The sequence below is a fragment of the Pantherophis guttatus genome, chromosome 9 (assembly GCF_059756535.1).
Source record: "Pantherophis guttatus breed Tessera chromosome 9, ASM5975653v1, whole genome shotgun sequence".
In the NCBI taxonomy this organism is placed as follows: Eukaryota; Metazoa; Chordata; class Lepidosauria; order Squamata; family Colubridae; genus Pantherophis; species Pantherophis guttatus.
Window position 1 is genome coordinate 20,039,603 of NC_142071.1, and position 27,588 is coordinate 20,067,190.

The 27,588-nt window shown below is 39.6% G+C and overlaps 2 protein-coding genes across 4 annotated transcripts in view; both read right to left on the reverse strand.

The window, feature by feature from the left end:
* The window catches only part of KIRREL3 (kirre like nephrin family adhesion molecule 3), an 847,361-nt gene that overhangs the window by 709,654 nt on the left and 110,119 nt on the right, over positions 1-27,588 (reverse strand). The gene's annotated exons all lie outside the window — the stretch shown is intronic.
* Positions 12,138-18,351, reverse strand: LOC117668234 (EF-hand domain-containing protein D2-like). The gene is made up of 4 exons (XM_034422004.3): positions 18,265-18,351; positions 12,877-12,936; positions 12,633-12,767; positions 12,138-12,367 (listed from the first exon to the last, which is right to left on the reverse strand). The coding sequence occupies exons 1-4, from the start codon at positions 18,349-18,351 to the stop codon at positions 12,233-12,235; spliced, it is 417 nt and encodes a 138-aa protein (XP_034277895.2). The 3' UTR covers positions 12,138-12,232.

The following is a 27,588-nucleotide window of genomic DNA, read 5'->3' on the forward strand; positions in this document are numbered from 1 at the left end:
GTCTTGTTTAGCAATTTTGAGCTCAGTGGTAGTTGTAAGTCAAGGACTACCTGAATAGTAAGAGGAGAATCCATCATTTTCTTTGACTATAAAGAACACAGCAAATTTGGTTAATGCATCAGTTAGGAAATAACAATAGAAATATCTTCCGAGATGCTGAAGAAAAATGACAATTTTGTCATTTTGAACGAAAAGCCAGTACAGATAATACATTAAGTTAACATGAAGTCTGGAATATATTTTTTTTTAATTTCTGTTCATTCTCTTTTGAATGACATGGGTAAGTCACAGGACAAGGAGCCTTGTGTTTTTTATAACATTAATGAGTAGAGTCACTACATGTGCACACATATAGATACATGGACAGAAATTAAATTAGCAGCAAAAATGTAAGCACTGAAATATATTCTTTCCCATGGCCCCATTTCCACCTATCCCTTTTTATCATTGGCCGCATTTCTTTCCATTTATCCTGTTGCAGATGTGCAGAAGATATACATCCCAATTTCAAAACAGCTATATATAGGGCATAACCCTATCCTAAGACATATACAGATGTCGGAGACAGATGTTTCTATAACAAAATTAGGGCACATCTTGTTAATGTATTTATTGAGATTAGTTGTTAAAGCTGAATTAATGCCAATTTTTATAGAAGATTATTCTTCAGACATTGCATTACCAAATTGTTACACAGGGTTGAAAACGCACACCAGTGTGTTCCTTTTTTAACAGCCTGTATCGTCTTACCAACGGTACTGATGGCACACAAAATAGAGTTGCTTATTTGTCCTTTCCTTTCCTGCTAGCATTTCCGTGCATGTATTAAGAGTTAAAACTTTTCTCTAATTGCCATCACATTAAATTTAGCTTCTCTTCAGCTTGTTAAAATGGCATTGCAAAGAGAATTGCAGATACAAAAAGATACTTTTGAAAGAGAGATAGGGGCCTGGACAGAAATTTTGGAAACTAGGCAGTGGAAGAGGGTAGAGGTGGGAGAAATATCTAGATTGAAGAACCAAGAAGTAGATGCAGACAGAGATAAAGATCCAAGAGAGGAATATGGGAGGCAAGTCAAAAAAAAGCATAGCAATCAAAGTATTGAAGTGGACAAGAGATGATGGATAGATGATTTTTCCTTTTTGTTGTTGTTCTGATTTGCTTTTCTTTTTCTCTTGCTTTCTTTTCTTTTTTTTAGGTAGGTGACATGACTACCTAAAAGTTAGGTAGGATAGAAAGAAAACATTTTCTAATAAAGGGTGACATGATTAAAAGTTAGAATAAGAGATAGAAATAAGAGAAGGGTGAATATTAGTGCATACTTTTTATATATAATAAAATAAAAGCAGTAACGAGAAAACAAGGAATAATTGGATAATGACAGACTGCAACTTAATATAAATGTGTATTATTAATAGAAATATATAAGCTGATTGAATGTAATAACTATGATTAATTCTACTAGTTGTATTTGTATTAGAATGTATGACACTCAGGTGCCACATTGTTCACGCATTAATATGTGTAAAAAAATAAAAAAATAAAAAACTTGGAAAAACAACAACAACAATGGCATTGCACAAAACTGAGTTACCAGAACCAGGCAAGGACAGAAGTAAAAGTACCGTGTTTCTCTGAAAATAAGACCCTGTCTTATATTTTTTTGAACCCTGAAATAAGCGCTTGGCCTTATTTTCGGGGAGGTCTTATTATTTTGGGGTGCGTGGAGCAAGATGGGGCTCCTCTTGCCGTCTTACCTGAGTTCCAGCTCTGCATTTGAATATTTTCGGGGGATGGCTTATTTTAGCGCATGCGCTCAAAAGCCCGATTGGGCTTATTATCAGGGGATGTCTTATTTTCGGAACTTAACTGACCAAAACATTCCAGGTGATTTGATTTCTTCTTCAAAATTCAATATTAAGAAGCACTTGAAATGTTTAATCCTTGTTTTGTTGCTAAAAAAAATATCTTGCTGCTTGTATTAAAAGCTCTCATCTCTCTGTATAGAAGATGTAATACACTTCAAAGGCAGAGATTTAAACTGAAAAGAAGTGTGGTTGTAATTAATGGAGACCATTCAATGAATTGATGGGTCAAAACAGAACTGAGCCCCTTCTATGGCAAAGAAAGAAAACAGATGCAAAAAAAAACAGAGAAGTTCTATAGATAAGAGGAGAAAAGTCACAAATGGTTCTGATGCTAACTCTGAGAACAGGAAACAAAGTTGAGGCAGCAAGTTGAGGGATCAAAATGACACCTGCACATCAAATTGCAAACTCCTTATACACTTGCATGTACCAACATACAGTAGTGGCCAAAATTGTGGAAACCTTTTGGGAAAAGTGTATTTTTGAGGTTTGATGGCTAATAACACCACTTTTTTTTTTTTTTTTGAGTTTCAAGATAATCCTATTCCACTGCTGGAATGGCCTGGGAATAGCCCAGATCTTAACCCAATTGAAAATCTATGGAGCCGACTAAAGAAACTTGTTAGTCAGAAGCAACCCAACAATAAAACCCAGTTAATAGAAGCCATCATTCAATCTTGGTTTCACCTTATAACAGCTGCAGAACGAAAAGACTTGGTTCATTCCACGGGAAGACGTTGTAAGGCTGTAATTCATGCTAAAGGTTACCCAACTAAGTATTAACTGATGTGATAATTTTTGTATATCTTGTTCTTTCTATGGTGATAACATTTGTATATCTTGCTTTTTCTATGTGTTACACTTTTCTTCTTTATACTGCTATTCTAATAGCAAATCCTTCATAAAAGTTATTGCTTACATTCTTGATTAAATTATCTTTCCATTGATATATAATTTTATGGTACTACTCAAAAAAAAAGTAGTGTTATTAGCTAGTTTTAGAAAATACACTTTTCTCAAAAGGTTTCCACAATTTTGGTCAGTACTGTAATAGCAGTAGCAATAGCACTTAGACTTATATACTGCTTTACTGCTTTACAGCCCTCTCTAAGCAGTTTACAGAGTCAGCATATTGCCCCCAACAATTTGAGTCCTCATTTTATCCACCTCGGAAGGATGGAAGGCTGAGTCAACCCTGAGCCTGGTGAGATTCGAACTGCCAAATTGCAGGCAGCTGGCAGGCAGCAGAAGTAACCTGTAGTACTGCACTCTAACCACTGCACCACCAGGGCTCATATAAAAAAGTCTTTGTAGCTCAATGTTGAACTGTGGGGTCCTTGGTACTTCAGGGCATCCTTCCACCAATATCATTGATGATATTATCTAGCTGGGTAATGATACATCTGCAAGAATGCAACCAAGCTCAGAGATCACTAAGAACTACAGACTTGCATGTAATATGTGAGAGGAGCAGAGTTTGCATAGTGAAACATATTTTATCCTTTCACACCCTCCTCCCTCTGTAAACATCCATGGATATAAATGAGTACAAGTCTACTCACATTAATCAATCTAGTTAGTATACAGTATCTTGATAGAAGAAAAATCACTTATTGCTTCATTCTTCAACTTGGAATGACAAAGGAGAAGTTGACTTGAAAATGACACATTCTAATATGACATCCTACATTTGGAAAAGGTGATACAGGTACCAACAAATGCAAACAATAGCTGAAAGGCTCTCATGTTCCAAGGCTTGAGCAAATCTATCTGAGCCTGGAAAATCACAGTAAACCAGAGTATACAATTGGTGTCTATTGACACTGATCTCTGTTCTTTATAAGTGGAGAGATGCCTGGAGTCTCTCTAATCTCACAAAGCTATAATTGAGGCAACCTTAAAATATCTAGATTCTGTGGGCAGCTTCAACCTTGCCAATGGTTACAAAGGTTACTGAAGAGATATAAAGCCCTCAATTTCTCCACCTTCAACTGTTTGAGTTAAGACCACTTATTCCTCACCTCAAATTATCAAACTAACCTATACAGATCCAGAGTTGCCATTAGAAAGGACAAATCTCCCAGTTTTGGTTTTCCTACTTTTCTGCCCTCAAAGCTGCTTTGCTCCTAGTTCTCAATTTTAAATTCAACACACAATGGAAACACCTGCAAGAACATTTGTGTGTGTTTGATGCCCATTTCTCCTCAGATAAATATATTTAATTTCCTTTCTGAGCGTGCATATCAACGTATGTTATTTGCAAGTGATTTTTCCTAATGTTTATGCATTTTCCATATGTTTTCTCTTTTATTGGGGAAGGAGGATAATTGTTTTTCTTAATGGATCCACAAACAGGTTGTGAAACACATCACAATATTCTGAAATTGTGATTTCACATGCATATAGAATAACAGAGTTGGAAGGGACCTTGGAGGTCTTCTATTCCACCCCCCTGCTTAGGCAGGAAACCCTACACCACTTCAGATAAGTGGTTATCCAACATCTTCTTAAAAACTTCCAGTGTTGGAGCATCCACAACTTCTGCAGGCAAGCTGTTCCACTGATTAATTGTTCTCGCTGTCAGGAAATTTCTCCTTAGTTCTAAGTTGCTTCTCTCCTTGATTAGTTTCCACCCATTGCTTCTTGTCCTACCCTCAGGTGCTTTGAAGAATAGCTTGACTCCCTCTTCTTTGTGGCAGCCCCTGAGATATTGGAACCCTGCTATCATGTCTCCCATAGACCTTCTTTTCATTAAACTAGACATATCTAGACATATACCCAGACATATCTAAACTAGACATACCCAGACATATCTATTACTGCATCTGTACAGGTTCGAATCAGATAAATTGGTATAAACCCAAACATCTCCAGCATCTTTCTCATTTTACAATAATCCATGCTTCTAGCAAGAAGACGACTCTGTGATTCCTGTATGCCGGAGCTTCATGGCTATTTTCAGAAGTGAATTTTGAAAAGACTTTTGATCAAGGGAGGCCTGGGCTGAATTGGTTGCAGTGAATTTTCATAGCACTCAGATGCCTGCTCCAGACTACCAGCCTTGGAAGATTTTCTTCCTTTGCATAAACATTTCTTATTCCAAGATAAAATAATGCCTCTTCCATAACAACATGAGTTGAGTCCTTTATAGAAGAGGGGAGAGAACCCATTTGAGTATCGGTTGGTGAGGTGCTTCATCATTCTAAGGAACACTGAAATAAACACAATAAAAGAAGCTGTATCTTTGATCTTAGAGCAAAAATTCCATTTGTCCCTGTTTGTCAAAAGGCAGTTGTGTTTGATGGTTTGGCCAGTATAACACGCAGGCATATTTACACTAAGCATTAAATAACGATTATGCAAACAAGTGCTCCTGCATAATATCTAACTATATTTATGGAAAGCTAAATTATATTGCCACTTTTTATTTTAGCCCAATGTAGTTTCCCCCGGGTGTATGAGAGATATCTCGCATTTTTATAAGTAAAACTTGAAGGAAGGGAAGGGAAGGTTTTTGTCCACAGTTGTATACCCGTTACGCCTTGATAAATCATGGTACAAATTACCCAGTAAACTTTTCTTTGATGAGGCAGCAGTATGACATGTAATTACTCCCCTTCCTCTCCTTGTGTGTGTTTATCAAAATGTTTTAATGCAAGCATAATAATAGGCAGGGTATTTGTGCCAAAAAATATCAAAGTCTTCTAAGTTGCCAGTCCCACATTTGAAAATATATATCACAAAAGAAAAAAAAGAAAAAGAAAAAAACCCCGAATAGTTGAATCAATTGATTGTGAGCTAGTCCTCTGACAGATCTGTGGCTTCTCTCTAACTCAGTGTTTCTCAACCTTGGAAGCTTGAAGATGGGTGGACTTCAACTCCCAGAATCCCCCAGCCAGCAGAGCTCTAACTCAACCACATTCAACAGGAATGTAAGCAAATATATTCAACAATGGAAGAAACAGAGATCTAATGAGCCCAAATGGAATGAACTCATATGTCTGCAAGAGAGAAGGCAGCTGCCGTTACGTGAATTATAACTAAATGTTCTAAAGCAGGGGTCTCCAACCTTGACAACTTTAAAACTTGTGGACTTCAACTCCAAGAATTCCTCAGCCAGAATTCCTCAGCCAGAATTCTGGAAGCTGAAGTCCACAAGTCTTAAAGCCGCCAAGATTGGAGACCCCTGTTTTAAAGCCTTGGATTCTTGGATTCTTATCTTGGATTCTACCCTGCAATAGGATTCTGCAATGGGTAGTAGTCCCAGGTGCCTCCTTGTGGCATGACCATTAATGATCCCTCTACCAAACCACCTAATTTTAACCTGCCTTGCTCTGTCTGGGCAAAACTGAACAGAATTAGATGGGATATTGGAAGAAATGCCTCTGCCCTGTATCAGTGGGGATGGAAAGATTCCACTTGTTGTGATTGTGATGCTGACATGCAAACTATTAAACATATTGTGCAAGATTGCCCTTGACGTGTGTTTTCTGGTCCCCTAGAAGATCTTCATGAAGCAACGCCAGAGGTAATCACCTGAATAGCTGAATTGGACATCCACTTATGAGGCCACTGCTGTCTCCATAGTAGTTTTGTATAGAACTGCATGGATTGTGTGTATATGCTTACCTCTCTTCTGTCATCATACCCTAAATAATAATAATGGGTAGTAAATGAGTGTCAGACAATGTACGGCATTAGGTGGATGGCTGGCCTTGACTTGGAGAGGAAATGTCAATAGAATCTACAGACACGGATGGATGGGAGGATGGATCTATCAATTACATTTTTTTCATTTTTTTTTCCCATTTCAATTTTGGTTTATCTTCCATATTACAACACAATCTCTCTCATTCTCTCTCTTTTAACTTTGAAAGCATTTTCCCATTTCTCTTGCGTCCCCCCCCCATTTAATATGTTTCTACACCTAATTTTGCCTAATCTGATATTTATGCAAGCAGTTTTCTGTAATTTAATTCTATGTTTTATTCATACAAAAACATGAATGTGTGGGCATAAAGCTACACTGTAGTTTAATTCTGTATGTTATTTACATATATATTAAAAAAAACCATGAATGTCTGGAGATATAGTTACGCAGTACATGCTTCTATACAGTGGTGAAATGTAAAATTTGTTATTACCTGTTCTGTGGGCGTGGCTTGGTGGTGATGGGTAATAAGACTGAGTGGGCGTGGCCAACTTTTTTAAAAAAAAAAACTTTTAAAACCATTTTTTTCTTTCGGCTGAAGAGGTTGTAAAAAAAATGCTTTTAAAAGCCTCTGACGATCCCAGCTGACTTGCCTGATCAGCAGAGGCTTTTTTTCCTTTTAAAAACATTTTTTCTATAACCTCTTCGAATGAAGAGGTTGTAAAAAAAAATGCTTTTAAAAGCCTCTGACGATCCCAGCTGAGCCAGGCAATCATCAGAGGCCTTTTTTTTTAACTTTTAAAAGCATTTTTTCGACCAAAGAGGTTGTAGAAAAAATGCTTTTAAAAATAATTTTAAAAAAGCCTCTGATGATTGCGGGCTCAGCTGGGCATGGGGGTGGGGGCAGAGATTTTTGCTACCGGTTCTCCAAACCATCTGCCTCCATTGCTACCGAATTGGGTGATCCGGTCCAAACCGAGAGCATTTCACCCCTGCTTCTATATGTTTTCTTTCCAACTGGAAGCTTAATTTGCAGATTGCTTCAGAAGGCATACTGATACTCATACTGATATGATCGTCGTACGAGGTGTGGCAGTGGTCAGATATCACGAACAGCCCTAATCAAAATCTTTGGTTTCGTGCTCTCATGAAACGAAAACTAGCATCAAAAGCAAGCTGCGTGGGGAAAAAAAGAGGTTGTGCGATTGGAGGAAATCTACAAGTCTTTGTATTAAAAGAAGAGGCAAAAAGCAGCTGTGATCGTGTCTTTCATGTCTGGAAATGGGAATGGTTCATGAAAGAGACTAATAAAAAAAAAACTTTGGGCCCACAGAGAAGGAGAAACGGAGACGTGGGAGGGGAAGGGGATCAAACACGCACATAGCACTAGAGACAAAAAAAACAGGCTCAGCGTGAGCTGCAAATAAAAGATGTGTGTATTTTAGGAAGCCTTGAAGAAAGGAAGAGCAAACACAAAGATACATTTAATCAGATACCCCCAGAAGCTTTGCAGACATCTGAAGAACAAGGATGTAACGCTTTGTGCTTATGCAGGATCCTTCATCCGACAGCCTCAAAGCAATTGTCAAGCAACATCCTGTGATTAAAAACAAGTACAGTTGTCCGACATGGTTCTGGCCAGCCCTGATTATATTTAAATAGGATAGGATAGGATAGGATAGGATAGGATAGGATAGGGTAGGGTAGGGTAGGGTAGGGTAGGGTAGGGTAGGGTAGGGTAGAGTAGAATAGAATAGAATAGAATAGAATAGAATAGAATAGAATAGAATAGAATAGAATAGAATAGAATAGAATAGAATAGAATAACAAAGTTGGAAGGGACATTGGAGGTCTTCTAGTCCAACCCTTTGCCCAGGCAGGAAACCCTACACCACTTCAGACAAATGGTTATCCAATCTCTTCTTAAAAACTTCCAGTGTTGGAGCATTCACAACTTCTGGAGGCAAGTCGTTCCACTGATTAATTGTTCTAACTGTCAGGAAATTTCTCCTTAGTTCTAAGTGGCTTCTCTCCTTGATTAGTTTCCACCCATTGATTCTTGTCCTGCCCTCAGGTGCTTTGGAGAATAGCTTGACTCCCTCTTCTTTGTGGCAGCCCCTGAGATATTGGAACATTGCTATCATGTCTCCCCTAGTCCTTCTCTTCATCAAACTAGACATACCCTTTCCTGCAACACTTCTTCCTATGTTTTAGCCTCCAGTCCCCTAATCATCTTTGTTGCTCTTAGTACGGCTGAGCTCAAAGCGATAGATAAATGCAATATAGCTGAGGCAACTGCAGAGGAAAAGAAAGGGTAAAGAAGGGAACTTATCAGTTGCAAATGCTTTCGAGTTAACCGGGAAAGCAAGCAGAATATTATTATTTTTTTAGTTCCATCAGCATCCCAGTTCATTGACATTAGAAGACAAGTTTACCCAGATCATTGACATTAGAAGACAAGACAATAAAACAAAGACAGTCTTTGTTTCATTCAACCTGTTACTTAGGTATTTCTTATTCTTACTTCAGCTGGCCCTGCTAAAGCTTAGGTCCAGGAAAAAGCAATTCACAGCTTCCTGGTCTCTCTTTTGTGGTATATGTTAGCAACCATAATTGCTAACCATTGGTGGTGTGATTTCTAGTGCTTTTGAAGCACATAGGCCACAATAAGTGTGAGTGCTCCCCACATCCCTTCCCTGACAGTCACCACAAAGAGAAGAGTGAAGACTTCTGCTTCCACATCATTTTCAGTCTTGCATCTAAACCAGTGGTGGGTTGCCCCTGGTTCACACCGGTTCTATAGAACCGGTAGTAAAACTGGTGGGAGGGTCTGCCCACTGACCCTGACGTCATCAAAATGCTTCTGCGCATGCGTGAGCGAGCAAAGCAAGCGCGTGTGCATGGCCCCATTGCAAACCGGTAGTAAAGGTAAGTAGAACCCACCCCTGATCTAAACCAGAGGTGGTATTCAGCCGGTTCAGACTGGTTCAGGCGAACCGGTAGCAGAAATTTTGAGTAGTTCGGAGAGCCAGCAAATTGCACCACCGGCTGGCCCCACCCACCCTGCCCAGCCCCGCCCCACCCATATATCTTGCCTTCGCCATGCGGCCCAGGTAATCTCCGCACCTTATCTCTGCGAACCGGTGGTGAAATTATTTGAAACTCACCACTGATCTAAACTCAATTGGTATGTAGATCCATTTTTAATCCTTATACACTTTTTGAAACACATCCAGTTTCACATCTCATCATTTGAGGTTTGCTTCTAGCTAACTTAAAACGGAAGCAAGATTTCAGATTTTTTCTTGCAATTGCACCAGAGAAAGAGGGGATAAGGAAGATGTGTGACCCAACCTTGCTTTGGCTTGTCTTCACAATATTAAACTATGGTATAGAGATTTCATTAGAACACACAATGAATAGAAAAGGGAAGCATTCAGACAAGTCAGTTCTCCTCTCTTGTATTGCCAATTGTCATTCCCTGCCTAAGCCATCTCTCAGACCAGGGGTGGGTTCTACTTACCTTTACTACCAGTTCGCAACGGGATCGCATGCACAGATCACCGATGACGACATCCGGGGTGGAGGGCGGGGCCTCCCACCGGTTTTACTACTGGTTCTTATGAACCAGTTTGAACCGGGGGCAACCCACCACTGTCTCAGACAGTTCTCCATGTATGTTTCTTGCCTCCCACCTCTCCAAAAATATTTTCTGGTTAGACAAGAGGGGATCTCTTTTCATAAATGAAGGTAATTTTTCAATGGCTTTTCGAAGTATTATATGTATTTTCTGAATCACTAAGCTGTAAATTTCAAAACATTAATAAAACCAGGTGCTGCCTATTGTCCAGATGAAGGGGTGGGCCAGCAATGTCCCCTTTTCTCTTTGGCTTTCAATTTTAAGTGGTTTGGATTTTTAATTTGCTAATTCTTTTACATTTAAAAACAAACAATCCCTTTTCCCAACCAGCTGTCCAACAGCATTATTCGAAGACTGTATTTCACAACTTAACTTTGTTGAACCTAGCACAGGAAGAAAACCCATTCTCCTGATCTGCTACTCTGCGGAATAGAAGGGTTTTTTTCTTCATACTGGTTAGAAATAAGGAGTAAGTCAGCACAGAAGGTCTTTCTCTGGTTATCTTTCAGAATCTTTCATCATAACTTCTGTTGGGATTAACTATGAAGACTATTTTATCCTTCTCGATATCAGTTACAAGGCTACACTAAGCTATTTTGATTTAATAGGTGGACACAAAAGTTCATATAACTAAATTATAACTGCAAACAAGACTGAAGTTTTCACTTTAGTTCTTTTTCTTGAATTTCAAAAGCCCTTAGCCCCACCATCACTGTCACAGGAGTGTTTGATATGACATCCACAGTGCTCGTTTGATAGCTTTTCACAAACAGCATCAACAAGCCAGTTTGATTGTCAAGAAATAAAATGTGTCAGGAGAAGGATGAAATGACATGGTGTGAAATCCAGGAACTGCCTTATGAAAGACAGAAGGTGCTAAAAGGGAAGTTCAATTTTTCAAACTTTAAACATCTCTCCAGAGCATCTCATTCTGCATGGTACCAACTTACGTGTCTTAAAGGGGTGGTGGAGCTACATGCATATTCCTTTTTTCCGCCCTCCAGATCCTTTCTCCAAAGCAGGTGTTCAATAATTTAGTAATTAGTATGCACATCTAACTCCATCGTAGCCTCTGTTGATCTCTCAATTATAGTTAGCAGGTCCTCTGCCGTTTGCCGTAGTTAATTACAGCAGTATTGAGCAGGCAGATTTGGCAGCCAAGCTTCGTAATCAACTGACAACTAACTCCCATATACTTGAAACAGTTTGGTTCATGACCTATTTATATCGGATCTCAATTGGAGATGTTGGGGGAACAATTCCCAACTGTAAAATACAGTTGTTATTATTAGTTGCGAAGTCGTATCCGACCCATAGCGACCCCATGGACAACTTTCCTCTAGGCCTTCCTATCCTCCACCATCCCCTGGAGACCATTTAAGCTCACACCGACTGCTTCAGTGACTCCATCCAGCCATTTCATTCTCTGCCGTCCTCTTCTTCTTTTGAGCCTCTATCGTTCCCAGCATGAGGCTCTTCTCCAGTGAGTCCTTCCTTCTCATTAAGTGGCCAAAGTATTTGAGTTTCATCTTCAGGATCTGGCCTTCTAAAGAGCAGTCAGGGCTGATCTCCTCTAGGACTGACCGGTTTGATCGCCTTGCAGTCCAAGGGACTCGCAGGAATCTTCTTCTTCTTTTTTTTTTTAATTTGATTTATATGCCACCCTTCTCCGGAGACTCAGGGCGGCTTACAATGCGTTCAGCACCAGAGTTCAAAGGCCTCAATTCTTTGGCGCTCAGCCTTTCTTATGGTCCAACTTTCACAACAATACTTTGCAACTGAGAAAACCATAGCCTTGACTATACACACTTTTGTTGGCACGGTGATGTCTCTGCTTTTTTAGTTTTTTAATATTTTAAAATACAGTACCTGGACCAAAATTCTTGCTTGAACAAAAAGAGATGGGTCCAAGGTCTGCCTTCTTCGCCCACCAACCACGCTGGGTCACCAGCTGACTGGGACCCCTAGAGGCGCAGCCACCTGACCCGCAAACACCGGCTGCAGTGAGGGGGGCGGATGGGTGTGGCGGGGGGATGGGCTGTGTCCGGGGGGGGGGCTCGGGGGGGGTGCTGGCTACTGCCTGAAGGTGGACTGCAGCTCCTTGAAGGCCTCCTTCCGCTCCTTCAGCTCCTCTGCCTGGCGCCGCTTCTCCTCCTGCTCTGCCTTGATCTCCTCTTCGAAGCGGCTACCCACGTTCATCGCCTGCACCTGCGGGGACGGGGCGGCCAAGGAGGGCGGGAGGTGGGTGGGTTTATTTATGTTTAGCCCTCCTTTATTCTTCTTATAAATAACTCAAGGGGGTGATCCTCTCCCTCCCACCCTCCCCCCTTTTTTTCCTACAACAATGTCCCCATGAGGTGGGCCAAGAAAGTGGGGCCCAAAGCCGCCCAGCTGGTTTCCAGGCTCAACTGTGCAAGTGAACCTGCTCCCCTTGACCCCCCCGCCCCCCGAGGCTGCCCTCTTCCCTGCTTACTTTGGCCTCGAAAAAGCTCTTGGCCCCCTTGACGCCCTGGGTGGAGACGTCGATCTCCGAGAGGCAGGCCAGGGCGTGTAGGCCACTGTCTTCCTCCAGCTCCCCAGCGGCCGCTTTGCGGAAGATGAGAAGGAACTGTGGTGATGGTGGGAGGGGGGAAAGGGTTGGAAACAGACCGGAGCTTCCGCCAGATTCTGCCCCAGCCCTTGTTTAAGCTGGGGGGGGGCGGGGGAAGGACTCTCACCTCCCGAAAACTGAGCTTGCTGTCCACATCTTCATCCACCACATCCACTGGTGTTTTTAACTATAGCTTTTGACCCAAAGATGCATTTTCAAAAGGCAACTGGGATTTCTTGAGGGTTTTTTTTCTTGAAAACTTTTAGCTTCTCATCTAAGAAGCTTCTTCAGTTCTTCTTCTTGAATGAGAAACAAAACTTCTTCAAGGGAAAAAAAAACAGGAAAGTCCAGTTGCCTTTTGAAAAAGCATCTTTGGGACAACTATGACCTGGATGACTGAGAGTCTCCATAGATATACAGCTTTTGACATCCAGTTAGCTGTATCCATTTATCATAAAGCAGGGTGAAATTAAACAAGGTACAGCAAGTTGCTCAATTGAATTTTGTTGGAAATTAAAAAGAAATCACTTGGAATAACTAAGACATTTTCTAGGCATAGAGAAAATTCCCACCCTTTTGAAAATATCTGCTATCCATAACCTTGACATTTCATGTAAAATGCCAAACAGCTCCATTTTGCACACCTGTCTCCTCATTCGAGAAACTCCCCTCTAAGTCAACACACTTAGTAAAAGCTTTGCCTCTAGTAGCACAGAGTCCAATCAAGCTAATAGTCACCTTTATCTACACCCAAATATCTGTAAAGGTCTGATGTGTCTGCTAATTCCAGAATCCACATGGCAGGAAGACTAGACTGCTCTAATGCAAAATATTCTTCCTGCCTCATTTTAAGGGATGATCAGAACATTTAACTGAAACAAGATAAGGGGAAAAAAATAAAGTTGGTGATTAATATACTACTGCAAAGTATTTGGATACCTGCTGAAATACCCTGGAAGGTGGCCGTTGATTTCAAGAGCATACAATGTGACTTCTAGCTCAGAATACATTCACGGTAATTGTTGTAATCCAGCAGAGCCCATCTAACTATTTTCAAGAGAGGGAAAAAAGCAGCACTCTGAGTTAGGGCTTTGACATCTTGATCAGAAGTATGTCAAAAGGAAGTTTTATCACTGACCCCCACATGGCAGCTGCTGCTATTACATTTGGGAAGCTGAGCTTGGGGAAAGAAATAAACAAAGAGTGAAGATTTAAGAAATTAAGAAAGCAATTTAGAAGACGATAATTAGATCTCCCTTTTGCACCACATTGGGAAAATTAAATTACATTTTTATGAAGGTGTACGTATCCTCTCGGAGAAGTATTGTAGAGAGATTATATTTTTAATATTTTCTCTCTTGTAGCCCATTTCTCTTTCTCTTTTGCTTCGAAGCAAGTGGCACTTTTTAGCCTTCAGCTGTTGCAGCCGTTCATCTTCAATAATTGCATTTGCTGCATAAATTGCCAACAAATGTGGAGAATAAAATTAGTTTAAAAAAAATGAGCCCAAATGGCAGATCTCTAGCAAATATCATATGGAAGGAATTTATACTCTCTGATTTCAGAAATGGAGAAAGAAAGGGGAAGGGAGAGAGAGAAATGGGAAAAGGGCAATTTTTATTTCATATTATTAAAAATAGACATTTAAAAGGATTTGGAAAGACATTCAACCATGATCAGCCCACCTGGATTTTTTACATATTTTTGGCAAGATATTTTAGGTAACCTGCTCAGTAGTTTTCCCAGTTACGAAATGCATTAACAATAATTGTAAAGACACACTTGCTATGCAAGAATTATAAACTAACCACACCGGCTGGATTTACATGGGGTTATCTACTGTATGATTTAGTGTGTTTACAAAAAACAGCCATGTCCATGTTAGGTATAGACAAGACTGTATCCATAACAACTGCAAATCAAAGCATTTTTCTATGCACTTAAGAAATTTAACCAACTTCAGTAAATTATCATATTTTAAAGAAAGGACTGAATTATATTCTTGCCCATTTGCACTGGCCAAATGCAATAGATATAGCTCATCCCCAAGGAGGCATCTGTGTGATAACAGTATGATATATACTTCTTAAAACTGATCCCGACAGAATTAAGAAGAGATGTCAATTCTAATTCCATGCCCAAAACATCACTATCAAAGTCTCCTGCTCAGATGCTTTGCAATCCTTATTTATTCCTTGCATTTTAATAAAGTGTTTCATATGAATAAAGGACTGTAGAACATGGCAATTTTCTCTAAAAAGACAAACTGAACATCACTGCCACCATCCACAGGTTCATCTCTTGATTTCTGTTTCTGCAAAGCTAAATTTACACTCTTAAAGTGTACTCTTTACATCCTTAAAGATGATTAAGGAGTCTGGAGGCTAAAACATATGAAGAATGGTTGCAGGAACTGGGTATGTCTAGTTTAATGAAAATAAGGTCTAGGGGAGACATGATAGCAGTGCTCCAAAATCTCAGGGGCTGCCACAAAGAAGAGGGAGTCAAGCTATTCTCCAAAGCACCTGAGGGCAGGACAAGAAGCAATGGATGGAAACTAAGCAAGGAGAGAAGCCACTTAGAACTAAGGAGAAATTTCCTGACAGTGAGAACAATTAATCAGTGGAACAGTTTCCCTCCAGAAGTTGTGAATGCTCCAACACTGGAAGTTTTTAAGAAGATGTTGGATAACCATCTGTCTGAAATGGTGTAGGGTTTCCTGCTTAAGCAGGGGGTTGGACTAGAAGACCTCCAAGGTCTCTCCCAACTCTGTTATCCTATCCTATCCTATCCTATCCTATCCTATCCTATCCTATCCTATCCTATCCTATCCTATCCTATCCTATCCTATCGTATTCACACTCTGTTTTATGGCGGTCGTTAAGCAAACACTACAGTTGTTCAGGGAATCCATTGTCCACAATGGGTGAGTTTTACCGGAAACCAGAAGTAAATGCTGGTTTTTTATTTTAAAAAGTCATAAATTATAAAGTGGGCCAGCTGCTGAGCACCCAAGGAAAGGGACCAGAACTTTGAATCTCAGTCATAAGTAACCCTGGGGAAGTCTGTTAGAACTTCGAACAAAGCAACAGGTTGTAAATCAAGAAATACCTGTATTTGAAAATTCCCAAAGTCATTGCTGATCACTGTTAGAAATGGGATGTTGATTTTACCAAACCCAAAATTGTGTTCTTTTTGTATTCAGAAAACGTACGCACAGAAACTTTCTGAGAACCATCAGAAATTATAACTTGATTGTATCATTCAATTCTTATCCCTTCATAACATATTAGAGCCAGATAATTCCATTCCTATTCTTCCTCTTGCTTCTTCCTGGTATTATTGTCCTGACTTTTATTTAATAAAGATTTATTTTTTGTGCTGCATAATTTTTAAAATCTTGTCACCCTTCCGAAAACCACTTTCAGCTCTCCAGCTTGAGAAAAAAGGCAGTATCTTTTAAGATAACTTTATTAATTTAGTAGAGAGTTCTGGCATTTAATGCAGCATATGTTTTAAAGATACTATGGAGACATCTAAAAAAAATGCCCCTTGATACCACACATAATAAAAAGCAGCTATAAAATAGCTTGGCTTGCCATTTTTTTGCCTGTATTATAACTTCACTTAAAATATTTAAAAAAAAGAAATAAAAATGCTGTGTTGCTCTGACAATGACTTTTTATAGTTTGAGATGGAATGGAACAAAGATTTAGCTTTAATTGTATGGCCTTTTTTTTCCAATCCTTAGTTATCGAAAGAGACAAGAGGCAGTTGGCAAAATGAAGAAAAATGGCCTCTTGCAATATTTTTAACATATACACATGCCCTGCTTTGGAATACTTTAGATCTTGGAATACACTAATTTTGATTTTTGTGTTTCATTCTTCCTCTTCTTTGTTTCTGCTTAAAATATATGTTCATCTCAGTGGTGGGATTCAAATTTTTTTACTGCCAGTTCTGTGGGTGTGGCTTGGTGGACGTGGCATGGCTTGGTGGGTGTGGTAGGGGAAGGATACTGTAAAATCTCCATTCCCACCCCACTCCAAGGGAAGGTTACTGCAAAATCCCCATTTCCTCCCGATCAGCTGGGACTTGGAAGGCAGAGAATAGATGGGGGCGGGGCCAGTCAGAATTTTTACTACCAGTTCTCTGAACTACTCAAAATTTCCGCTACGGGTTCTCAAGAACTGGTCAGAACCTGCTGGAACCCACCTCTGGTTCATCTCCTAGCAATATTATGCTTACAGAAAACTTTGTTATCTTCCTCTTCACCTTTACACTAACTCAAGGTGCAGAAATGAAATTATAAGAAAAATGGACCCAGTTTTGATTTCTCTCTTCACAATGGTAAACGCCACATTCCAAATTCCTGAAAAAATAAATACAGGAATTCCTCAACTTACAACGGTTCATTTAGTGACCATTCAAAGTTACAACAGCACTGACTTATGACTTATGACCGTTTTTCACCCTTATTGCAGCATCCTGATGGTCATGTGATTAAAATTCAGATGCTTGGGAACTGGCTTGTATTTATGACGGTTGCCATATCCCAGGGTCATGTGATCACCTTTTCCAACCTTTTGACAAGCAAAATCAATGGGGAAGCCAGATTCACTTAACAACTGGGTGACTAACGTATCAACTGCAGTGATTCACTTACCATCTGTGGTGAAAAAGGTTGTAAACTGGGATAAAACTCACTTAAAAATGTCTTGCTTAGCAACAGAAATGTTGGGCTCAATTGTCGTAAGTCGAGGACTACCTATAGATAAATCAGTACATGAATCAATAGAAGAGCCCAGATAAATTTCATTCCAACAGCTTGTGGAGTATAACCAATGAAGTACATACTAGATGTCTCCCCAGAAAAACTAGACGTTTGAACATTGTAGGATAAAATCTTGGCAGAAGTACAAGCTGATTTCATGGGGGGGGGGGTGTCTTTGAAACCAGTATCTTATCCTCTATTAATCTATTCTATGACTATGATTCTATTCTATAATTTATTGGTATGACTGCTCATCTCACTACCATTAGAAAAATATACACCTATTGCTTGCATGCAAACTTTGCTGAAGATTTGATTTGATCCCGGGAGAAATGTCTGCTTTTTTCTACTGATCAATATTTGCTATTGCTGGTCAAGAAATTACATGACAACATTTAATGCAAGTATACTGTGAAGCTATAGGGCACTTGCCACCTATTATCCATGTTCATAAAGGAGTGAAACAGGGGTGAAACTGCTTTTTGGTACCTTAGCTGTTCAGCTTTATATTAACTCAGTGATTCAAACCCCAACCAAAATGAGTTCAACCCCCTGCACTAAGAAATAGACCCGTTTAATCCATCTCCATCCTTTTATACACTGATAATATAGTAATTCTTTATTTAACACAAGAAAGGGGCATGAGATTGTGCCATTACCCAGCACTGCAGTAGGTAACATCAAATTATTAACTACAATAAAACCAAAGCAGTGATCTTCTCTAAAAGACCGGTTACTTACCGCGATTCTTGGAAAAGGAATGGCTTCTACATCAATCATATTAAGGTCTTTGTACAATAGGTCAGTGACTCTCAACTTTCTCTTCATCATGGACCCCCTTTAAATATGTTTGGTGGCCACAGACCCCCTTTAACTCAAGATTTAAATCATAACCTTTTTTTCAAGCCTTCACAGACCCCGCTGTGACCCTGCAGCCCCACCCCACCCCCAGGGGTCCATGGACAACAGGTCGAGAACCACTGCAATAGGTAATCAGGAGCTATCCATAATGGTAGCTCAGTGTTGGGGCCTCCAAACTTTCAAACAGTAGTTTGTATCTCACCCATTACAATGCTAGTCATTCTTTCCCTAGGAAGTTTTTCAGAACTGGACATCAGCCACTTGTTTTATACAATACAGATTTGGTGGTGTTTTTTTAGAATAGAATTCTTTGTTGGCCAAGTGTGATTGGACACACAAGGAATTTGTCTTTGGTGCATATGCTCTCAGTGTACATAAAGAAAAAAATAAAATATATTCATCAAGAATCATAAGATACAACACTTAGTGATAGTCATAGGATACTAATAAGCAATTAAATCATACTAGGAAACAATAAAAACAATATAAGTTGTAAAGATACAAGCAACATGGATATAGCCATAAGTGGGAAGAGATAGGTTCTAGTAAGGATGAGAAGAAGAATTGTAATACAGTTTTAGTTAATTTGACAGTGTTATGGGGATTAGTTGTTTAGCAGAGTGATGGCATTTGGGAAAAAAATGTCCTTGTGTCTAGTTGTTCTCATCTGCAGTGCTCTATAGCATCGTTTTGAGGGTAAAAGATGAAACAATTTATGTCCAGGATGTGAGGGGTGTGTAGATATTTTCACAGCCCTCTTTGACACTCTTGAGACAATCCCAAGCAAGGCATTATTTTTTTTAAAAAAAGAAGTAGGATACTCATATAATAAATTTCATTTTTTTTCTTTACAAGAATGTAATCCTCTGCCCTGTTACAAGAATTAGGACCCCCCTCACACACTGAGAACAAGTTTTAAACTAGTAGGATCGTACCTTTGCATTTGGATAGTTATTTAAAAGAAGGTTTTACTTATTCAAGAACTACCACTGTCTCTCTCTGTTTTCAGAAAAGGAAGAAAGATGAAAATATTAAAATGTTTTCATATTTAGGATAAAGAAAATTAGAGACAAGAGTACAATGCTCATAGAAAGTTCACTTTAAGTAATGGTAAAGAAATGAACATGAAGATTCAAGACTGGTCTTGAAATGACTGCGTAATTCAAAATTTACTTCATAGGTTAAACTTCTCGGTATGGTAATTGAACTTTGTTGTTGTTCAGTTGCTTCTGTTTCCAACTCTTTGAAATCCCATGGATCAGGCATGTGAGCCCCCCTCCCCCATCCTCTGTCTCCCAGATTTTGTCCAAATTCACGTTCATTCTGTTCATGATGCTATCTAACCATCTCATCTTCTGCCCTCTGTTTCTCCTTTTGCCTTGAAATTTTCCCAACATTTGAAATTTCCCCAAAATTTTCCAAGGAGTTCACTCTTCTCATTTGGTGGCCATAGTATTTGAACTTCAGCTTCATTGTCCTTCCAAAAAATAGTCAGGGCTGATTTCCCCTTAGGATTGATTGATTTGATCTCCTTGCAATCCAAGGGATTCTCAAGAATTTTCTCCAACACAATTTGAAAACATCAATTTTTTGGTGCTTCCTTGTGGTCCAACTCTCACAGCCAGACATTACTACTGGGAAAACCATAGTTTTGACTGTACGGACCTTTGTCAGCAAGGGGATGTCTCTGTTTTTTAATATGCTGTCTAGGTTTGCCATAGCTAGACATTGTGTTCATCTAGAAGATTTAGTACACATATGAAGGTTATTAGAGCTTTACTATCCTGCTTGAATAAACCAATTAAAAATAATAGCATTTTCTTAGATTAGTAAGGCTGTTCAGAAATGTCCTCCTGAAGAAACCTTATAGCAGCATTTCTGCATCTTACTTCCAGATCATAATGCCTTTTAAACTTGCAGGGGAAACCCACATGTTCCAACAATTTCCATGCTTTGGTTCAGCAGTGAGATGACCTGAAAAAAAGAGTTATTGCCTGTGGTGATCAGTGATCAGCTGTTTTGTCCAACTAGACTGAAAGGGAAAAAAAAAATAGTTGAACATAAATATGTTCCAGTAGCCTCTTCTGTTTCTTCCTTAAGCATTCTTTCAATATGGTCTTAGAGCTAGCTTGCTCTTGGGGCACTTTTAGCATGAGGAACAGATGTTTGGAGAAAGTGGGCAACACAAAGGACTTTGTCAATGACATTGAAGTATCTGGTATTGAGTTTCTGCCACGGGATGCTAATTGATGCCATCTATGAGTTAATAAATTGCCTTCAATGAAGTTGGGCCTATTAAATTCAGCTAAGGCCTTTTAGCTTGGCATTTTGTGGTGTGCCAATGAAACCACTCTCTCCTTGTAAGGTGTTTTGAGCATTTTTGATCATTTCTGTTATTGTTGTTCATGAAGGACTCGGGGGAAGCTTAACTGACAAAGGTTGCAGAAGAAAATGCTGCTCAGTATTCAGATACACACTGATACATTTTAAAGAACCACAACAGCAAGTAAATTACCACTGTTGCTGCCATTAGTCTAGTAAATTTCATTTCCTTCCTACTAGCGCCTGGTGTTAATCATGCTTTTATGTTATATACACTACCTTGGCATTATGTAGCAATTAGCAAATGTACTGCTAATTAATTTTACTTTGTAATGCAAATCCTGCTAAACTTTGAAGTCATAACATTTCAAGCTTCTGATGATTACAAGGTCGCTTTCGTATTCAGCACAATATTCGTAAGACTAATGAATGCATTTGATATGCAGCAGGATATCCTGTATTTTTCCCTGGTGGTCATTAACATTTATCAGTAGGTACTTTGTTTAGATACTAAGTTCTGGGTGGCCAGGAAGAAACATAAAAATATTTCAATTAATTGAAACTTTAAAGTAACAACAGTAACGAAAAGGGTGTCTTCGGAGGATGTTAACTTCTGGAATTTGTACGTTTCTTATATGTAATTTTGAGTAGTAAACTTCAGAGATAGCATGTGCATTTATCACTAACAGCTGGACAGTTAAAATTCAGGTCGCCCTTGATATTTCAGAGTATAAGAACACTCAAATTCTCCTTCTAGGCATATAGAGTTTAGGCCCCAGATTTATACAAGGGAGACCCACACCTAAATGCTCCCAAGAACCATAAAACCTATTGGGGATTTTGAGTCACTGTCTCAGTAGAACTTGAATCTCTCTTCCAATGATGCTATTGCATAGGTCAAATGAAAAGAACCCCCATGCATATTGCTTTGAATTCTCAAATAAAAAATCTATATTCCTCTCTCTCTGTGTGTGTGTATGTTCCAGCATAATTCTGGAACGCCTTGAGCAATTTCAACAAAACTTGGTACACAGATGACTTACTCCCTGGAAAGAAATACTGTGGGAGTAAGACACCCCTAACACCCCTCGGGGGGGTATTCTGTTAAGATACAGCCTGTTGTGCCTTAAAATGACTTCTACTGGACTGCCTTAAAATGGCTTCTATTGTACAGCAGAGTGGGGTTACCATGGTAACGGCTTCACAGTACTCCACAAGGGGGCTCCCTCTGGTAAGGGAGAAAATCCAACATTAGAAATTATGTTTGGTCCAGATATTTTCAACAAGGCTTTGATTATTCTTGAGGACAAATGTATGGCCATGATCAATAAAACATTACTGCAACTCAGCCTGCCTGCACCACTTTCAGAGTAACACGATGTACTTCACACAGATTACACACGAGAAAAGAACTACAATGTCGAACAGCTTAGTGGATATATCACAGACAAGAAGCCACTTCTAAATCAAGATCAGAAAAAAGCATACCAAATGATCATGGATCAGCTAATAAAACAACAAGATGGTATCCTTTTACTTGACACTCCTGGGGGCACAGGGAAAACATTTTAAACTAATTTAATTCTCACTGAGATCAGGGCTCAGGATGAAGTTGCTCTTCCTGTCTAATACAGGATTGGGATAAATAAATAACTGGGCAACACTGGATTATCAGCTAGCCTGATTATAAATGCAACCCAGGAATGAAAAAACAATGAGGTAGATATAGAAATAAAAGCACTTGTTTGTTTGGGAGGGAACAAATAGCAATGGAGGGAGAGAGAGGCTTCAATTTTATTTCACCTCACTCGACAGAAGAATTGTTGTTTTTATCAATCCTTCTCCCCCAAAATAGGCTGAGGAGGGTATCTATAATAAATTTGAATTTGTTTCATTTGTATGGGTGAATGCTCAACAGCAGTGTTAAAATAGCACTTTGGCCGTTTGCTGACATCCTGAAGCCATTAGACAGTTCAGCTCCATGATTCATTGTTTGGCTTTCCAATGGAGGATTCTCAGATACTGCTTCATTATTGGTAGCCATATTGGATAGAAAAAGAAGAGTGGTGTGGTGGTCTAGAGGTGAAGTCTCTTGCCTCACACTCGGGAAGTTGAGAGTTCAATTCTAGACTGTGACAGATGTTTCTCTATCAGGACGCAACCGGAAGGTATCTGCTGCAAACTTCACATAGGCGTCAGGAAGGGCATCTGGCCAGTAAATGCTCAGCTCCATTCAGTTGCCCCAATTCCATCCTGGTAAAAAGGATTACAAAGTCATAAAAAATGGATAAAGAAAGGGGGAAACAAGGGCCAGCATCAGCTGGAATGGGGGTGGGCAAGAAAGGGAGAGTTTGGTCTCCCTTAAAAGCAAATAAAACATAATGGAGAACAATAGAAGAAAATCTACAAGATGGCTGTCTTTTTCTAAGACAGCCATCTTGTCTTTTTCTAAATTATTTGGTGAATAATTTCAGCTCGATTTCAAAGAGGAATATATAATTTTCCAAATTTCTTGTAACTCTTCTAGTTTAAAAATATTAGTTATGATTTTTCCATATGCTTTGAATTTCAAAAGGCTGTTTCCTCTATCCCATTCTGTTTGGAGGCTGGGAGAAAATATTTAAGATAATGGCTTTTATTCTTTTAAGAATAAATTAACCCTAGGAAGATAGTGAATCCCATTACTGATGCCTTTCAGCAAATTTCTGGCATTCTTTTAAAGACAAACTTTAAAGTATAATGTACTGATCTGTTAAAATCTTTCTTCTAATGATATTTAAGTGATGGAAATGTGTATCAATGCATTCAGGCACTGTATTGATTTCATAACTAAAGCTACTGAGTCCCATCAAAACACTTTTGCTACATGCAGGATGCACAATGCTCTTTAAAAAGATTCTTTAGTGGGAAAAGCCTGAGTCAAAATCATTATCCTGGGAAATCTTGACAGAAGAAGGGAAAAGAAGCGGGGGGAGAGGGAGAGAAATCAGTAGAGAGAAGATATGCCTTAAGGAGAGCAATATGGAACATGCAGTTCTAAAAAGGGAAGGAGAAATATGGTCCCATTTTTTACATACACTTCTTGGATTCCATTTAACATTTATTTCCAACTTTCTTGATTGCGGAAAACAAATCCAAGAAAGGACAAATCTTTGTGTTCCTCTGAAAAGGAAACCAGCTTCTTTTAGATGTCAGCATTCCAGAAAGTCCCCAACTCCAAGTAAAAACTCCGAGGCAGGCAATTCTCAAAGTTCCATTTTATTAGAGTAGGTATACTGGCACATCTGGGAAAACCCGAATCTGAGGGTTTCGGGTTTCCGTTCAGTAAATCAAAACCCCAAATCCATCCCCTTCACCCATCAGTCTATCATATGGTCCAATCATCATCCGTCCCAACTTGAGCCATCTCTGCAACCACTTCTCCTCTAGATGCATAAACACCATGACCTTGACTGAAGGGAAGAATGCTATTATGTCTAACTATATTCACTTTCCTAGATCACCCCTACTACTTTCCCAGGCACATGGAGTTGGCAGCGTTGAAGCTTCTGGTGCTCATATGGCTTCCAAAGCTGACATTAGAAGTAGCAAAACTTATATTAGAAGTGGAGAGACAGCTTTGAGAATGTTGAATACTCCTCTTTTTTATGTGTTCTGGAAAGCTGGCGGAAGTCTTCTAGATACAGAGGGCTCATCCTCTCCATTATTTCTGACTCCTTGATGAGGACGAAGAGAAGGAAAATCAATGGGGCAATTTTCTAACCCTTTTCTCATTAGACCTGTTACAATTCAGCCCAATGAAATATGACAACCATCTTTCCCAGATATTGCAAGAGTCACACTCACACTTTCACCGCAACCAGCAGATTCTCAGACTCACTATTTGAGCAAATCCACCCTTAAGAAGACATTTGTTAATGAATTATTATTTCAGGGACAAATTGTTTGTTCCAAAGCTTTGTGGGTTTGTCACTCAGAGGAATAAGAGTCCTTCTGATCAAACTTTTCTGAATAGCTCATCAAATATTATATATCTATTGTGAGAATACTCTCTACTGAGAAGGATGCTTGTAATAAATAAATAGATTGTAATAAAGCATCATTTCAGAGCATCTTTGGGGATGTGGTGGGGGAGAAGAGGATAATGCATACAGAATTTTCTTCTGCATATTTCTCCTACTTGTTCTCATTCAGTTGGATTACCGACTGTGCTTTCAAAAGAAATACTTTCAAAACAATACTTTCAAAAGAAAAGATGGGCAGAGTGCTCATTTGATTACAAAGCAGCCAAGGAATGTGCATCCTTTACTATGCAATCATTTTTTTTCCTAGTGCTTTTCAGCATCTCTTGCTTCTTAAGTTCCTAGACAATCCTAAAGAAAGCAAAACTGTCCACCTTTTCAAACTGGGAAGTGTTAGAATGAAGGAAAGATAATTCACAGAGAGCAGCAGCATCAATAGCCCTTCCTCCACCCCCATCAGCAAGTCCACTCATTACTGAGCAGTGTTGAGCTTCAGGGTTTAGTGAGCATGATCTAGACAGCAGATTTCTTGATGTCAGGCAAGGTGATCTGCTACACAAACCACAAGCAACTGACTGGGCTCCTGTCTTTATAGCCTGGTGACCTGATTTCTGATTGGTCTTTAGCCGAGCTAGTTTCCTATTGATGCATTTGATGCAGGTTGGTCTCAGCTAAAAAAACAATTAGAAATCCAGTCACCTATCAGTTACCTAGATATAGGACTCCAATTAGTCCCTGCTCTGTTGTCCGAGATCTGCCCCTTTGCCTTCTGAAGATACCAGCCACAGAAACTTTAGGAAATCTGCTCTTTAAACCATGGTTACTAAACCCTGAAATTTAACACTGCCCTGTAGCAGTATATTCCACTTATTATTGTGCCAGAGTTGTATTTTAACTAAATAAATAAATAAGGTAAAGATTCCACTCACACATATGTGCTAGTCGTTCCCAACTCTAGGGGGCGGTGCTCATCTCCATTTCAAAGCCGAAGAGCCAGCGCTGTCCGAAGACGTCTCCGTGGTCATGTGGCCGGCATGACTAAATGCCAAAGGCACATGGAAGGCTGTTACCTTCCCACCAAATGTGGTCCCTATTTTTCTACTTGCATTTTTTACATGCTTTCAAACTGCTAGGTTGGCAGAAGCTGGGACAAGTAACGGGAGCTCACCCCGTTACACGGCACCAGGGATTCGAACCACTGAACTGCCGACCTTTCGACTGACAAGCTCAGTGTCTTAGCCACTGAGCCACCACATCCCCTCCAAAATAAATAAATACACCACCAAGAAAAAAAGGAAGCCTAAAGCCTCTTGAGATGGAGCAAAACCCTGCATTCTTTTTAGAAAGAGCAATGAAAAATTGTGAGATGGTGTTTTTCAGCAAAGCGTTAGAAAGAGATGGTAGAGCTTAGTGACAATTTCATATTTGCTTTGTTTTTCCATTCTACTGGAGGGGCATGTCTATAATTGTTACTTCCGCCAATTGTTATAGATCAACGTCTTCCAATAGGAGCAGAGTAAAGAAAAGACCAAAGTTGACTGCGTATTTCCTTATCTTGCCTTACTATCAACTCTCTGGAAGGCATCAATGTGAAGGGGAAGCCAGAGGGAGAAATTGCTTTCCTTATTGAGAGTCTCGAAAGTTTTTCATTGCTCTCTATCAATTGATCCATTATACCCGGTGCCAGAACTTCTAAAGCAAGCAGACTTAGTCTCTCCCCTTTTCTTCAAACCCTTGTGAGATAAATAGGGATGACTATCTAGGTAGCCCACCATCCTTCACTGAAGGAATTCCAAGCAAGGTTAATATCAATCATCTTTAGATCATTCAGTGAAAGGCAATGAAAGGCATCTGAAGAAAGAAAGGAGTAGCCCAAAAAAACCCCCAAAACCCAACAGTTTCTCATTCTGCAGAGCAAGGTCTATAGTATTCTAGTCCCTAGACAGAGTAATTATGTTACAGGGAAGAAATGTGCTTTTCCTATCCTCTGCTATTAATATGTTTTTGATTTAAGGAACTATTACAGTAATTTAAAAAATGGCTACCAGAGTTAAACTGTGCATTTACAAGGAATAAAAAAAAGAAGAAGAAGAAGATGACGACTCTAAAATCTTGCTTGCAATTAACACTTGCTAAGAACATTTAAAGCTTCACATATTTTCAGTTAACAACGTAGGGAACATAGATACACAGTTATTAAGAAGAGGCCATTTCCATTTAGCCTAGCTGAAATATAGTCTCTATAGCATGTTCAATTAAAGGCGTTCTACAAAGAGATTAAGGTTTGTTTTCAGTACTGCTTTGGCTATTACCTTCCACCACATTGTTTCAATTTCTGGGTCTGATTGTTGTTCATTTTTAACCAGGAATCAGATGATAGTTCTCACAACTTTTGACCATAAGTTATGACGGCTTATTTCAGAGAAATGGTAGCCTGATGCATCTTGAAGGCACCAAGTTGAGTTCATTGGTCTAACACAGGGGTCAGCAACCTGCGGCTTCGGAGCCGCATGCAGCTCTTTGGGCCCTCTGCTGTGGCTCCCTGTCAGGTGATCCTACCACTGGCTGGCCCCACCCCTTGCCCTCCCCTCCCAGTCACTCCTCACCTGGCCTGAGAAAGTAAGGGCGACGGCGGGGGATGGAGAAGTGGCCAGGGCAGAAACAGAGAGATACAGAGAGGGGGGAGGAAGGGAGGGGAGAGAGAGATATGTCAAAAGGATTTTGTGGTTCCCGGTGTTTTTTAACAACTGGTTCTCTACCCTAATGACCGGCTGGGTAGGCATGGCTAGGGGGTCATGTGACTGGTGGAAGTGTGACATTGTTGGCCATGCCCATCCAGGTTTTGTGGCTCCCGGTGTTT